General features: G+C 41.1%; 1 protein-coding gene across 3 annotated transcripts in view; it reads right to left on the bottom strand.

Moving 5' to 3' along the window:
- The window catches only part of DNAAF9 (dynein axonemal assembly factor 9), a 122824-nt gene that overhangs the window by 34588 nt on the left and 71592 nt on the right, over window positions 1-16644 (bottom strand). For all 3 annotated transcript variants that reach the window (XM_039540486.1, XM_039540487.1, XM_039540485.1), the window contains exons 18-21: window positions 11626-11696; window positions 10784-10834; window positions 8525-8612; window positions 5487-5590 (exon numbers count right to left, since the gene is read on the bottom strand). In XM_039540486.1, coding sequence (XP_039396420.1) covers window positions 5487-5590; window positions 8525-8612; window positions 10784-10834; window positions 11626-11696 — 314 coding nt within the window. The remainder of the gene's footprint in view (window positions 1-5486; window positions 5591-8524; window positions 8613-10783; window positions 10835-11625; window positions 11697-16644) is intronic.

Below are 16644 nucleotides of genomic sequence, written 5' to 3' on the forward strand. Positions count from 1 at the left end.
TACACTAGTAGTTCCCCAGAGTTCTCTGCTGGCACACCTCCTCTGGTAGTAGAAAAGGCAAAATATATAATATTGAAGGTTAAAATGGATAGCATAGCTGTAAGTTAGGAAAGCTTCCCTTACATCACAGATTTCACAATTACTACCTTGAGAGGGACTGTACCAGAAGTGAAGTATGGCTACAACGTTTGCCAGTAGAGATGCAGCATGTATGTTGCAAGTGCCATGTTCTCTCATAAAGTCCCCTACAGAGTTTAAAGTTCAAATAAATAAGTCTAGCATTCCTACTGCCAAAATTCTATTCTTGTAAGCCAACAGAAAATTGAAACTGATAAGATTCCTGTTCCCTAAAACTCATTAAAATGGGATTCTTGTCAATTTCAATCTCATTTTGATTTAATAAAATTATGTTGTATTTGCATTCAACAAATCTCAAAATGCTTTTAAAAACATTAATGATGCCTCAGTATCCTGTAATGAAGATAGTTTTATCTCTACTTACAAAAGTAGAAAGTAAAGTTCTATCACTCTAAATTCATGCAGAACATTGGTAGTGTTCTCTTTTCAAAAAAAATTTTTTTGACTCCTAGTCTCCTTGCTAAATACAATAAAATACCACAGGTGCAGCATAACAAAGTTTTGTGTGTGCATATTCTGGATCACAAACACTGCATCCTGGGAGGATTGGTGGTGTGATTGGAGAGGGAAGTTTAGTATTGTTGTAGACAAAAAATCCCAGTTTTATTTTGCAGTATCCTACTAATGATAATTGAGAAGGAATCAAATTTTAAGCTGATCAATACTTAAATATGAATGCCTCAATCTAGGGAAGTCTTTCAGCATAGCCACCAACAAGCAGAATTCCTACCCCGGCTACTGAACTCTCAGACTACTGAAGGGAGAGAGAAAGTCAAGAAGGATTTTTATGAAATCCATCCTGGATGCCAACGACCACATTCCCTTTTTTTCTTTTTCCCTAAAAATCACCTTGCATACTATAGCACAACAAGGCTCAGAAACTACTTCATTCTCCCCACCTCTACCTACCTACTTCTCTTATCGTAAGGAACGTTTAGACCTGGACTTCAAAACCCATGGAGCTTGACCTGGAAGTGAGTTTGTGTGTCATGCTCCCATTTGAACTGGGTCGTGGTACCCATCGCTTCTGGGGCACTGCACCTCTACCACAATGGCAGCTCCACAGCATCAGTGAACGTGGAACAATCCAATTGTGGAAAATGGGACCATATGTAAGCCTCAAGTCAGCAGCAACAGTTTGGAATCCCACATCAAGAGGCAAATTATTTTAACCAGAAAAGGTAACAGTTACTTTGCCATTAGCTGAACATTTGTTGAACACTGTAAATTTCCCAAGCCATTTGTGTTTTATGTAACTATATTTGCTTAACAATGCAATAAACAGAATCAAGCTTTACAGAAGCTTTCAAAGCATAATATATGGCAGTACACCAAGAAGATTTCTTTTCTAAAGGAAGATAATAAACCTCACTAGCCAGGAAACTGCTATTCAAAAGGTCACAAAAAGCCTTAAAATATATCCTAGATTGTGCCTTCAAGAACAACTAAAACTACCAAGTATCAGAATTGATGAGAAGTTAGTCCTACCCAGGCTTTATTTATGTTGATGAAATCAAGCTAGACATTAAAATTCTGGACACAGCACCATTAGAGATCAGCGGCATTTGAACTATCAAAGCTTAAACTGAAGAAGTTACCTTTAAAATACAATGCCAAGTGACTGAACAGTATCTAAAACTTGTGCTGCAACTAGATGTTTCTGCATTTACAGAATTTACTGTTTTTGTTCACTTTTTTTAAATGACATTTTTATAAAGTTGGAGAAAATTTTCTTGTGCTGACCTAAAGCTTAGGTTATGAGGGTCACACAGCTCAAACACTAACAGGTGCCGTCATGCTTCTTTTAGGTACCTCTTTCTACCATGCATTTTTGTGTAATTTACAGTTTACTACAATCTTCCTGTACTTTTTGTTAAAAGTCATAGTAATAATCTTCCTCTGACTAGAATGGAGAACACATGGCTTTCTTCAGAGAAAAGCATCAAAATTTAAAAAGGACAAAGCTCAGTCCATGCTAACTCACTGGAAATTAAGTGGCATGTCAACTCAGCAGCCATAAGAGTGGGAGTTGCAAATCAATTTCCAAACCCATGTTTGTTTGGTTGACAATGTTACTAGGATTAGTTATAATTAAAAGATGAAACAAAAAAATTAGAAAAATCTGTATTTTAGAATTTTATAAGATATGCATGTTACTTTGAGGTCTCACTCTTGTTTATAATACTTTCTCTCTTTGAAGTGCAAATGATTATCCTTTCCTCTGCATCTACATTATTGTTACACTCTACCTTCCAAAAACAGTACACTAACAATCCCCTTATCCTCCTGTCATGTTTTAATATTTTTAGCTCTCCACCCTTGCTTCATGCCAAGTCAGTTAAACAATAAAATTCTCCTTCAAGGTTTTGCTTTGCACACAAACCTGGCAACAGTTCAAAAATGATAGCCAGACTCCATAAATAGCCAGGGTTTTATAAAAGTGAGTGTCTTGAATCAAACAATAGAAGGAAGGTCAGTGTTAAAATAGCTTATACAACTACAAAAGAGTCGGTCAGTATGGTATTAAAGAAAAGGCAGCTACGGTAAGGGTCTCTACTGTTGTGTTTTTCAACTTTAAGCACACGCCTTTCTTGTATTTTACTTTTTTTTAAACTTTATGAAATCCTATCTACACAATGCTCTCTGGAAGTCCCTGTACTGTTACTTAAAGTACTTGAGACTGAAGAAAAACAGCTGCTTTTCTTTTTAGAGCACATACGAAACTTTGTGCTCACACACAGTAATCTCACATTCCCACTCTCAGTAATGAACTATGAAACCAAGAAATGACTGTAGATAAAACAGATTTGTCTACTTTTAAATGGAGCTGTCCACACTAACCCAATTCTTAAGTCTCAGAAGTCACATCACAGCAATACATCAGAAACAGCATATATTTAACATGGCAAATCATCATCATGTAATGGACTAACAATTTGGTCAGAAAGTGGCAAAAGCCAATGTCTACTAAAATAATGGTGTGACGTATCATTCCATATTTTTTATGAAAATATGCTTATGATCTGAATATGACATAAAAGATATACTTGATGAAAGATGGCTCATTTGAGATCTCATTGGAAAGGTTATGATTTACTGAATGTGATTATACAATTTGTATGCTGTATCATTTCTGTATCCGAAGTTAGGAATATTGACTATGTATCTGTATTTCAGCTATGCTACTTTGAGTGATGCCCACTGCTAACACATCAGGTACAATGGAAAAGCCAAACAGGGTGGATGGCCCATCAACGAGGACAATGAATTGTAAAACCTTGGCCTTCCTGTGGATGCCCCATACTGCCACTGACTCATGGATGCTGTGATACTACAGGGTCAGGTGGTCTTGTCACCTCATACTAAAACATTACCTGGGACTTCTTGTAACTTTCCACGGTAAGGGAAAGGGGTGTGTGTGGGTGTGTCAAGTTTGGGAAACAAAGGAGTCCTGCCTTATGTAAATCATATTTAAGGGTGGGGAGGAAGGCAAACAACACTCCTCCTCTCCGTGGTCTGTCTGTCCAAGAAGAAAGACTGCAAAAGGGAAGGCAAGAGGGGAGTCCAGACTGAGACAAGGGTCCAATTTGAAAGGGAATATAACTGGAACTCTGAAACACAGAAACTGTGAGTTCAATCCTTGAGGAGGCCACTTAGGATTTGGGGCAAAAATTGGTCCTGCTAGTGAAGGCACTGGACTCAATGACCTTTCAAGGTCCCTTAGTTTAGGTGTTTGATTTCATCTCCAGTAATCTACCTTGGTTATTACCTTACCCCTCTTACCACTTAAAATCTGTCTTTTAAATTTAATAAAATTTGTTTTGTTTATTATTAAACCCAGTTTGTGTAATTTCTAACCGGGGGCGGGAGAAGAGACGCAAGAAGTGTGCACACCTCTCTCCACACTGAGGGTGAGGGCGAATTTCATAAGATCTCTTTGGGTCTGCATGCCAAGGGAGGTGGACGGAGGAGTGCTGAAACAAGTCCCTTAAGCTGAGTCTTCCCAGAGCTGATCTGCAGCTGGGTGTGATCTTGCCTGTGTGTGTTGGAGGTTTTTAAGAGCCTGGTTCAGCAAAACAGATTAAAGGGGGCCCATGCTGGCAAAACAGGTAGACTCAGTGGTATCTCAGCATATCAGGTGGCTTCCCATGGGGTCCAACCCATCACAAATGGTTCATGTGGTTTACTGTAATTAACTGGAATGTATATAATAATGTAGAACACCTATGCTGCATGCTTTTCTTCCTCACTTTTCTCGCCCTGGGAAAGGTAAACCAGTCATCCCTTTCACATTGTCAGTTACACAATGTCTACAACAGTAGATAAAGACATGCCTCATGACCTTTTAAATGATAAGTGGTACACTGCTAGGAACATCTGACTGAAGGTTAAAAATGTTTGGTATAGCTGCAGCACTTCATGTACAAACAAACCATGTGACTGGAGCTATGAAACACAAATTAAAAATCTGGTTAAAAGAAGTTTGCTAGACGTATAAACGAGTAAAATACATTTTTTTGTTTTCATTTACAGTTGTCAGTTTTTTAAAAATAGTGTGAAATGATTAAAAGTTAAAAAAAACCCTTTCCACTGCATAAAATAAAGCTAGCAGCCCAAACTACAAAGATATCCATGATGAAATTCCCACCCTAAAATCTTGTCCTACTTACAGTTCAGCCATCATGAAAGTGCAGTAAAACTAATACAAAGAACAGGAATTTGTATCCTGGAGTCCAAGAAGCATCTATAGGGCATTCTACTGAAAGTCAACAATATTCTGCACGTCTTGCAAACACTATCATAAAGATTCAAACATGTTTTTGCTAATAACCATATATACTCGTTCATAGCCGAATATTTTTGGTAAAAAAGTGATGCATCAAAGTGTGGGGGGTCAGCTTATAAGTGGGTCTACATCAAAATTTGATGATTTTAAACTCTATGGAATCAGTGAGTTGAATATCTAATACAATGTCGTTTTGCTTACTTGGAGCGTCTGCAGGCATGGAGCTCCTCAGCTCCCTGTGGCTGCGGTTCTCCGTTCCCAGCCAATGGGAGCTGAGGGGCTCGATGCCTGCAGATGCTCCAAGTAAACAAAACGTCCCAACCCACCAGTGGCTTACCCTGACAGGCCGGGAGCCAAAGTTTTCCAATCCCTGAAATACAGGGTCGGCTTATGAAAGGGTCATACAGTTTTTGCTATTTTTACCTATCCATTTTGGGGGGGTCAGCTTATAAACTAACGGGCTAATGAACGAGTATACACGACACTTCATAAATACCCCTGTAAAAAATAAATTAAAGACAGACAATCTATGTCAATAACTGCAAACCACTCAAGCACTTACCCCATCATAGAACTTAATGGAATCCATATGATTCTTTGAAACAGTAATGCTCCCGTGACGGGGATGGGAAAACAGAATGCCATCTGAAAAGAAGTATAATTTACCTATAATTGAAAAAGGAAAGATTATTAATGTATGCAACATGCCACTATTTAGCAATATCTATTGACACTTTTTTCAATAAAGTAATATTCAAGTAGTACAACATGATGCAACTGGTGTTTCAGTCCAAAATATCATTTTATGCAACAAAAGCAGAAGTAATGTACTAGACAGGAAGACAATCCAGATAACATCTGTCCCAAACAGTAATTTTTACCAGATATCTCCAGATGCAATCAGGGAAGGAAACCCTTTAAGGAACTGCCATATTATTTGTGTAAGTTCTACCCTGAGGAATCTCTTTAAAAAAAAATAAAATAAAATAAAATAAAAATTGTGGGGATTTTAAAAAAATCCATTAATGATTAACTGCAAAACTGAGAAAAATAGTGACTATAGATTAGAAGATATAAATAACTGAGATAGGCATGTTTCTGTATTTCATAAGAATTTTTACACTTTTATTATACACACACAATTTTTATATTTTATTATATATATAAAAATGTATAAACGTTATTTTCTATAAAAGAGCCAAATCTCAAGGAAAATTTTTTACCTATTAATGTCAAAACAGGGACAACTTTGGACATAGCAGCAAAGAGTCCTGTGGCACCTTATAAACTAACAGACGTATTGGAGCATGAGCTTTCTTTGCTACTTTTACAGATCCAGACTAACACAGCTACCCCTCTGAACTTTGGACATGTTTATCTGGCCAGTGTCACTTTATATAATTCATATTTCAGCATAATAAATGGCAGGAAGCAAGTTCTATTTTTCTTTCACCAATCCCAAACATCACTTTTGCTGTTAGTAGATATTATCTGCATATGTGGAGATTATCAAAAATTATAAAATCCAGTTCCTTTACATTATTTACAGACTCACTTATCTTCATATGCAGAATAAAATCTATCATTTTGGTCAGCAATTTTCCAACTTGCTGGTGATCCAGTAACAGTCAGTAGGTCACAGTACTGTCTCCCCCCTACTTTCCAGCTGATTTTACAGGCATCCAGGCTCTTAAGAAAACCTGGATGGCCTGTGGAAGCAGCTGGAAAGGGAGGAGGAGACAGCCTAGTTATCACAACAGCTAAATAAAAGCAGTTCTAAAGAAGGAGTTCAGCTGTTAAATAAGAGAAGGAAAGGAACCACAAGCTGACATAAGCAAAACTGCTCTTGCTAAAAAGAGATCAGGAACTACCAATGGGACCAGAGCCACTACTAACAGTCATTCCATCCAGGGGAGCAGGGCAGCACTGTAGAAGAAAAGCACATATGAGGAAGAAGAAGAAAAGGAAGAGAAGTAAAAGAATGTTCAAGAGGAGTAGCAAGAATTATCTATTTCTCTATGGAAGGGGGAGACTAAATTAAGACAAAAGTAAGAGAGCGAATTGAGAGAGAGGATTAAATAGGATATACATCACACACACAGTCTACCAAATTATGATATAATGAAACAATAGCCTTCTCTCTTGAAAGAGAACAAAACAGACGTTTATGGCTACAAAATCTTTAGCATTATATTCCAAAAAGAAAACACTAACACAAAACACATGAGCAGGTTTCAAAGTAGGACATTCATAGTACTGCTAGGTAGTTAAAGAGATATATCAGCATTGTTTTTGTGAACACAATTGACTATTTAACTTAAAATATTACAATTAATGGGAGACAATACTGGTTTTGAAGTTTGTGTTTATATTTTCTATGAATAAATGCTCTCTAGCATTCCTCTTATGCATGTGACTACCATACAGAGAGATCAAAAAAGATTTAATCTAACAGATCTCACAAAATAGAAGAAAATGCCATTTGGCAGACATTGCTAAACAGTTTAAAAAAAACCAACCCAAAACCACTATTATTCTCTTCCCACACTATGAAGAGACCTAAAGCTCATTTTGCACAACACTGCTATCAGTGGCTTAATACATTTCTCCACCTTGTAGTCAGGTGTAGTCAGCCTAAACTCAAACTTGCAATCTGAAAATTATTAAGCACAAGGCACATCATGCTATTTTCACCTTAACTCTATATCTACTACTAAATAAGATGCTGAATAGATATTACTAGACTGCTGCAGGACTTTTTTTCCCTAACCAAGTTTTCAACTTCTGCTAAACACTGGAGAAGATGTAAATTCTCCAGCATCTTTATCTCGTATTTTGGCACCATAATAAAATTTCTCTTCTCTGGACAGAAGGACAAAGTGAATTTGCCTTAAATATCTTAATATATAAATTATAGTTTGCTGCTTATGAACATACTGCTTTGTGAGCTTCCAGACTTAAAATATGAAAAGAAACAAATGAAGCAGAGAATATCAATATAATGCCAGGAAAAAAAGGAAAAGTCCTCACAGTAATAACAGCGTTATTCTGAATTTGTTTCAGTTGAAAATATAGAGGTTGAGTCTCTTGGTTCATCAGTTTATCCTTTGCAGGGAAAAGAAAGCAAAAGACAGCCTGCTGTTTCTTCAGTGACAGATGGCAAGAATCACATGTGATACCAAGAAGGGATGGTTTTAGCTGGAGCAGAGAGAGACCAGGAACATAAAAGATTTCTCTGTGGTTTCAATGGAAATGCAGCAGCCAAAGTTTCTTCAAAGCAGTAAGGATTACACTGGGGAAGGGTTAGGATGAGGGACAGAAGCTCCAGAGAAGCAAAAGTTTCAGTAGGAACAAGGAAGCAGAAGACTTGGAGTTTAAAGCCAAGCATAAGTATTATATATACATATATATACACACACACACACACACACACACATAAAATCTGCCTCATGCGTAGCTTGTCAACCCAAGGAAAAGCCTAGTTCACTAGACGAGATAAATCGACCCCCGCTGGATCGATTGCTCCGGAGGTAAGTGTAGACATGCCTTTAGAATGATAAACTGTTCTTTAACACTTACAAAAGAAAACAAAAAACTCACCTTCCTCAGGCATGGCCTGTGAACTGCTAGAATAAATATATGCTCCATCACCTCCTGTGAGGAAAGTACCTAGGAAGGATTCATCTTCCTAAAAAGAAAGCAAAATGTTTTACTGTAACATTATAGACTGTATTGGTGATGGTGACTATTCATTCTGAACCTGACCAAGTTTTATCCCGTTTTACATACTAGATTTACATTATGCAGTAAGAGGATGGGTTTGCATTAAAATATACCATCCCTCAAAAAAGAGAAGTCCCTTTTGCGCTTCTCTGGTGACTCTACAAATGCAAGTTAAAAGATAGTATTCAGATATAGAAGATGTCTAGTTTTGTGGCCAATATTTTCTCTTTCATTAAACTGTTGCTGGCGTTCAAACTTATGAGACAGCTACTGCTGAATGCAAAATAGCTACTCCATTTGTCTACACAGTCACTAGATTACTATTTGTTGTTTAAGTACCTGGATTACAAAAAATGCAATATATAAAACCAAATTCTGTTCTGTAAATACAATTCTGAATAAAAATAAGTACTTTTAATAAAAATATTTAAAGCCTAATTTATAAATACTTTTAGAGTTCTTGTCAGACCATTAAAGGACTGAATTACAGAAATAACAGATACAGCAAAAACAAGTAAATGGTAAAGGTTTAAATTGAGAAAAGCTAGATCAGTGCATTAGACCCTTTCTGATTAACTCTAAGTATTGCACCTAATCTTTGCATATCCGAAGATAAGGTGGCTTTTAATGGCACAACAAAGGTCTGGAGTATCATTTTAAAAAGTGCTTCCCCCACCCACTGGTTTGTAAAGTAAAACCTATTAAATTATTTTTCACATTCACAGAACATGGGCTTTTAGTTTTTATATTATCAGTCTACTGAACTAAAAGCATGTTATACAGTTTACTAGGAACATAAATCACAAAAATATACTTATATTGAAAGGTTATGGCAACTACAAAATTAAACCACAGATGGAAAAACTCAAGATTTTTTAGATATTTCCAGATGCTACACAATCTTTTTCATACTTCCTCTATATATAGTTATTTATTTTAGGCATATAGCCTGCTATAAATTAAAAAAATATATGTATAGTAATATTGATCTTTTCAATACATATTTTTGATAACTGAACTCAGGGGGTAACATTATTTAAAACCAAGATTCCAAAGACGAATGATTAATAGAACTCTTTTTTTATGTTAGTTTTTAGCTGCTTGTTTGCAGTAAAGAAAACCTAAAACTGAGTTTCTGTCATTCACCAGGGCTTTGGAGCGGCGCCCGGAGCAGCTCCAGAGCAGTGGAGCTGCAGGTTTTTGCCTGGAGCTGGAACGGAGCCGGAGCTCCAAAGCCCTGATATTCACTGTTGTAATCTGTTATTTTTGTACAATGCAGTTTGAAGGGGGGTGGGGGGGAAAGAAGGGGGAGAAAAAGAACAAACTTCCTTATATACAGAAAGACGAATCAAAAAATGCATTATGCATAGTCCATTATAGGAGTATATGTTATTTGTAGGGCTGTCAATTAATCGCAGTTTTAATCGCACTGTTAAACAAGAGACTACCAACTGAAATTTATTAAATATTTTGGATGTTTTTCTACATTTTCATATATATCATATTCTGTTTTGTAACTGAAATAAAGGTGTATATTTTGATTACAAATATTTGCAGTGTAAAAATGAAGCAGAAGAAATAGTATTTTTCAATTCACCTCATACAAGTACTGTAGTACAATCTCTTTCTCCTGGAAGTGCAACTTACAAATGTTTGTCTGAGCAATTGGTTGAACAAGAAGTAGGACTGAATGGACTTGCAAGCTCTAAAATTGTACGTCGTTTTATTTTTGAATGCAGTATTTTTGTACATAATTCTATATTTGCAAGTTCAACTTTCATGATAAAGAGATTGCATTACACTACCTGTATTAGCTGAATTGAAAAATACTATTTCTTGTGTCTTTTTACAGTGCAAACACTTGTAATAAAAAATAAATATAAAGTTAGCACTGTACACTTTGTATTCTGTGCCGTAACTGAAATCAATATATTTGAAAATACAGAAAACATCCAAAAATATATAAATAAATGGTATTCTATTATTAACAGTGCAATTAATTGAGATTAATTTTTTTATTGCTTGACAGCCCTAGTTATTTGTGATGATCAGATCTTGAAAACATTACCTTTATGTTTTGACTAAATAAGTTTACCTTGGATTAGCAGTTAGTTTTAGCACTATATCATTACATACCTTCACTATTTGCTGTGCCTTTTCAGACAGTTTCACTTCATTATCTTCTACCTGCAGGCAAAATCAAATTGCATTTTCCATTTATATTCACAGTGGATTAATGATCTGATTTTAAACTTGCTTTAATAATAAAAATGCTGCTCAACATTCATGGGAAACAAATGCCCTTTATACAGATTTAGTGACAGCACTGGGTGACTAATGATATTCAAAGGTTGGGGACCAGATTCTGTGCTTTAAGCCACCTCTGCACCTTTCCAGTTCTGCGTGGCTGTGGGGGCCAAAACAGCCCATGGCATAACTGACATCCAAAGGACTGCTCCAGTTAAAGCAGCCTCTAAAGGCCAAAGTGGCATAATAGGGCTGGAGAAAGGAGACTCCTCCTTCCTCAGATCATTTTTAGTAGACTCTTCCCCAGGGATCAGATCTTCAGCTGATGTAAATCAGCATAGCTCCACTGACTTCACAGGAGCTACACGAACTGAGGATCTGGCCTCAGACCTCCAATTCTGTAGAAGCAGTTCTACACTGACAAGAAGTCACGTCAGCTATCCAAGTGCTATAAAATGCCCAACAATTATTTCACTTCTCAAAAATCAGACCTGTCAGCTTGGATAAACCATACAGCAGTTACTTACTTTTACATTTAAGATTGATAGAATGACTAAATACCTTCAGCATAAGCCATTTTCAGATTCTTTAAAAGGAGTGTTACTTACCAATAAATGGAGTTAGAGTATTCACACATACTTTCTATTTTTATATTTACCTATTTTTTATTCTAGTGGAATGCATTTACAAAACTTACAGGGTATGAAATACTTAAGTTGCACTATACTAACCAGCCAAGAAACATATCTTGGGATAGCTGCAGTAAGAATGATGTAGCTGGTTTCTGTATTAATACTGCCATCTGTAGGAAAGCAAATGTAAAAAATAAAACAGATTATTCCTTCTGAACTATTTACATAGCTTATCAAACCACCTTATTCTCCTATTAGTCTCCACTACCAGCAATGAGGATTTCAAGTTGCTATTAGTTTACTTATAAAATACTGATTCTCTAAATGACTGGTGTTCCTTACATGACAGGGTTCCCAGCCTATTCAGTACAATCACCCATCCCTCAGAAATACTGCAGAACACATTGATTAACAGTCCTCATTCCGCTCTAGGATTCCTATTTGCCTTTCCCTTTTTGCCAAAGCCCCTCAACCCTTCAGCTATTTATTTTCTCCCTCTGATTCCCACTACTGCCTTGGCTAAACATGTTTTACATTTTCCCCCTTTCTCCTCTTGTGGAGCTAGGAAAGCAAGAAAAAATGGAGTTCAGCTTTGGGAAAAAACAGTCCTGACCAAGATTAAACAGAACATTTCTGCATACATAATATTGGTATTAGGGTGGGGGGGGTTGATTTTTTTTTTTTAAACAGTTCGCAATCCACAAGAATCAGACAAAGCCCTCCTCACATGGCAAAAAAAGATGTGTTGCTCACGTCCATTCCAATTAGGTGTGCACGCGCCGCGTGCACGATCGTCGGAAGATTTTTACCCTAGCAACACTCGGTGGGTCGTCTGAGGAGCCCCCTGTAGTGGCGCTTTTATGGCGCCGGATATGCGCCCCGCCGACCCAGCGCCCCGTCAGTTCCTTCTTGCTGGCAGAGGGGAAGGAGGACAGGTTTGGAATGGATATGAACAACATATCTCAAAGAACAACAGTTACAAAGGTGAGTAACGTCTTTTCTTCTTTGAGTGCTTGCTCATATCAAATCCAATTAGGTGACTCCCAAGCCTTATCTAGGTGGTGGGGTCAGAGTGAGATGTCGCGGAGTGAAGGACCACTGAACCGAATGCAGCATCACCCCTGGACTGCTGCACTATCGCATAGTTGGTGGCGAAGGCATGCACCGATGACCAAGTCGCTGCCCTACATATCTCCTGAATGGGCACATGTGCCAGGAAAGCAGAGGATGAAGCCTGAGCCCGCGTAGAGTGGGCGGTAAGGTGCGTAGATGGGACACCAGCCAAGTAATAGCACGCACGGATGCATAATGTGATACAAGACGAGATGCGCTGGGAGGAGACTGGAAGCCCCTCATCTGCTCTGCCACTGCTACAAACAGCTGTGATGTTTTCCTGAAGGGTTTCGTTCACTCAATGTAGAAGGCCAGGGCCCTGCGAACGTCTAGGGAGTGCAGCTGTTGCTCCCATCGAGAGGCGTGAAGCCTCGGGTAGAAGGCAGGGAGGAATATGCCCAGGGTGACATGGAAGGCAGACACCACCTTAGGGAGGAAGGCCAGGTGGGGTTGCAGCTGTACCTTGTCCTTGTGGAACACCGTATACGGTGGTTCCGATGTGAGTGCCCTGAGCTCAGACACATGCCTCACCGAGGTGATAGCTACGAGGAAGGCTGCCTTCTAGGAAAGGTACAGGAGCGAGTAGGTGGCCATTGGCTCCAATGGGGCACCCATGAATCTGGATAGGACCAGGTTACGATCCCACGTAGGGACCGGTTGTCGAATTCATGGGAATAGGAACGCCAACCCCTTGAGAAACCTGCTGACCATGGGATTGGAGAAGACCAAACGCCCGTTTTCGCCTGGGTGGAAAGCCGAAATATCTGTCAGGTGCACCCTGATGGAAGATATTGCCAACCCCTGCTGCTTTTAAAGACAGGAGGTAGTCCAAGATGATAGGTACTGATGCCTGTAGGGCGGGTCGTATGATTCCGGGCACACCAGCAGGAAACCGCTTCCACTTGGCTAAGTATGTGGAGGTAGAGGGCTTCCTGCTACCCAAAAGGATCTGCTGGACTGAGTGAGAACAGCACAGCTCAGACAGATTTAGCCATGCAGCATCCACACTGTGAGGTGGAGAGATTGCAGGTCAGGATGACAGAGTCAACCGTGATCCTGAGTGATCAGGTCTGGCCACAGCGGGAGTGGAATCGGGGTGTCCACCGACAGCTCTATGAGAGTGGTATACCAGGGCTGTCTGGGCCACGCCAGGGCGACCAGAATCAGACGGGCTCTGTCCCTGCACAGCTTGATTAGGACCCTGTGAACTAGCGAGAATGGAGGAAAGGCGTAGCACAGGTGTTCTTTCCACTGAATTAGGAAGGCGTCCGACAGAGAACATAGAGAGTGCCCTTTGAGAGAGCAGAATGTCTAGCATTTCCGATTCTCGTGAGAGGCGAATAGGTCTATCGGGGAAAGCCCCACTTCAGGAAGATAGAGTGGATGACGTCCGGGCAAACCGACCACTCGTGAGCCTGGAATGATCTGCTGAGGTGGTCCGCTAAGGTGTTGTGGACCCCTGGGAGAAACGACGCCAGCAGATGGATCAAGTGGGCTATGCAGAATTCCCACAGATGAGTGGCCTCCTCACAGAGGGGGGACGACCGGGCTCCCCCTTGCTTGTTCATGTAAAACATGGCCTTAGTGTTGTCTATGAGGACTGCAGCATAACGGCCCTGAATGCACTCTCGGAATGCTTGACACGCCAGTTCCTGTACGTTGATGTGCAGGGATAACTCTTCTGCCGACCATAGCCCCTGTGTACAGAGGTTCCCAAGGTGGGCTCCCCATCCCACGGATGACACATCTGTGACTAAGGACACTGAGGGCTGCGGGGCGTAAAATGGCACCCCTTCGCACATTGATCTGGGGTCCAGCTATCAGCGTAGAGAGGCTAATAACCTTGGCGGGATGGTAATCACCTTGCTCAAGTTGTCCCGACCTGGGCAGTATACTGTTGATAGCCAGGCTTGGAGTGGACGTAGTCGCAGCCTGGCGTGCCTGGTCACAAACGTGCAAGAGGCCATGTGTCCCAGGAGGCATAGGCATGTTTTCACGGTCAAGGTCGGGAAGCTTTGCAGGCTGTGGACGACGTTCACCAGGGATTGGAAGCGTGCTTCCAGCAGAACTGCCTGGGCCAGGCCTGAGTCTAATACTGCTCCTATGAACTGGACCCGTTGTCGATGAAGGGAGGCAGCCACCACAGCCATGCATTTGGTAAACACCCTGGGGCCGTGGATAGGCCAAAAAGAAGGACGGTGAATTGAAAGTGCTGTTCATTGACCACAAAGCCAAGGAAGCGTCTCTGTGCTGGGTAGATCGCTATGTGAAGTACGCATCCTTCATGTCGAGGGCGGCGTACCAGTCTCCAGGATCTAGAGAAGGAATAATGGTCCCTAGTGAGGCCATGCAGAACTTCAACTTTACCATAAATTTGTTGAGTCCACGTAGATCCAGGATGGGCCCAAGCCCACCTTTGGCCTTGGGGATTAGGCAGTAACAGGAATAAAAGCCCTTGCCCCTTGACTCTCCCGGAACCTCCTCTATCGCTCTGAAAGCCAGGAGTGATTGGACCTCCTGTAGAAGGAGGTGCTCGTGAGAAGGGTCCCTGAAGAGGGACGGGGAAGGAGGATGGGGGGGGGGGGAAGCAAATTGGACGGCGTATCCCCTTCCCACTGTGCGTAGGACCCAACGGTCTGATGTTATGTAGGACCACGCATGGAGGAAATGGGAGAGACTACTTTGGAAAGGCTGGGAGAGATCCTGAATGGAGACTGGTGCTCCATCCTCGGGCGCACCTTCAGAAGTTCTGCTTAGGCCCTGCCGATGGCTTGGGAGGGCCCTGGCCTTGGCTGGCTTGGTGTCCAGTTTGTTTCCTTTTACCACCTCGGCCTCGTCTTCTAAAGAAGTCCTGTCTTGGCTGAGGGGGAGGGTATGGCCTCTGAGGTTGTGGTCTGAAGGGCCTTCTCTGTGTTACTGGGGTATGCATTTCCAGAGAGCGCATGATAATTCTCGAGTCCTTCAGACTCTGCAGGCTTGAGTCTGTCTTCTTGGAGAATAGGCCCTGGCCATCAAAGGGAAGGTCCTGGAGGGTCTGCTGTAACTCTGGTGGTAAGCCAGAGACCTGGATCCTAGCTTCCGAGTCTGCAGCATCCAGAGAGGCTTGTAGAGAGGTTCTGGCCACCTTCTTGCCTTCCTCTACTATAGCCCCAAATTCCTCTCTGGACTCCTGTGGAACCAACTCCTTGAATTTCTCCATAGAGTGCCATGAATTATAGTCATATTGGCTCAGGAGTGCCTGCTGGTTGGCTACCCTGAGCTGCAAGCCTCCGGCCGAGTACACCTTGCACCCAATAAAGTCTAGGCGTCCAACGTCCTTTGATTTAGGTGCCGGGGCCTGCTGACCGTGCCGCTCCTTCTCATTGACCAAAGCCACGACAAGGGAGCACAGTTGGGGGTGCGTATAGAGGTACTCGTAGTCCTTTGAAGGGACAAAGTACTTCCTTTCCACCTCCTTGGCCATAGGTGGAATAAAGGCTGGTGATTGCCAGATTGTCTTGGCATTGGCCTGTATGGTTCGTATGACAGGGAGGGCACTTCTGCACGGTGCCTCCATGGACAGAATGTCTACCACAGGGTCCTCTACCTCCACCACCTCCTGTACCTGGAGGTTCATATTGTGCGCCACTCTGCAGAGCAGTTCCTGGTGGGCGCGGAGGTCCATAGGAGGAGGGCCCGAAACCATAGTCCCCGCCACTGCCTCATCGGGCGAGGATGGGGAAGATACCCCGGGACTAAGGGATCCTGCGCCAGGTCCTCTTGTGGAGGATCTTGTTGCTCAAGGTCCATCGCACTAGGAAGGTAAATCAGGTGCTTCTATCTGTCGTTTTTTATAATACAAGATCAATAAGACTGAAAAGCTGAGAAGGCAATTATGCATGAGATTCTTTTGTCTAGCAATCCTATGAAGCTGATTGCGGAAACAAACGGGTCCCTTAGATTAGCTGCAGAGAAAAAATGAACGCAATCTTCTCCCTTAAAATTAACAACTGGATTCCTTAGACT

Source organism: Mauremys reevesii, linkage group 5 (assembly GCF_016161935.1).
Source record: "Mauremys reevesii isolate NIE-2019 linkage group 5, ASM1616193v1, whole genome shotgun sequence".
NCBI classification, from domain to species: Eukaryota; Metazoa; Chordata; order Testudines; family Geoemydidae; genus Mauremys; species Mauremys reevesii.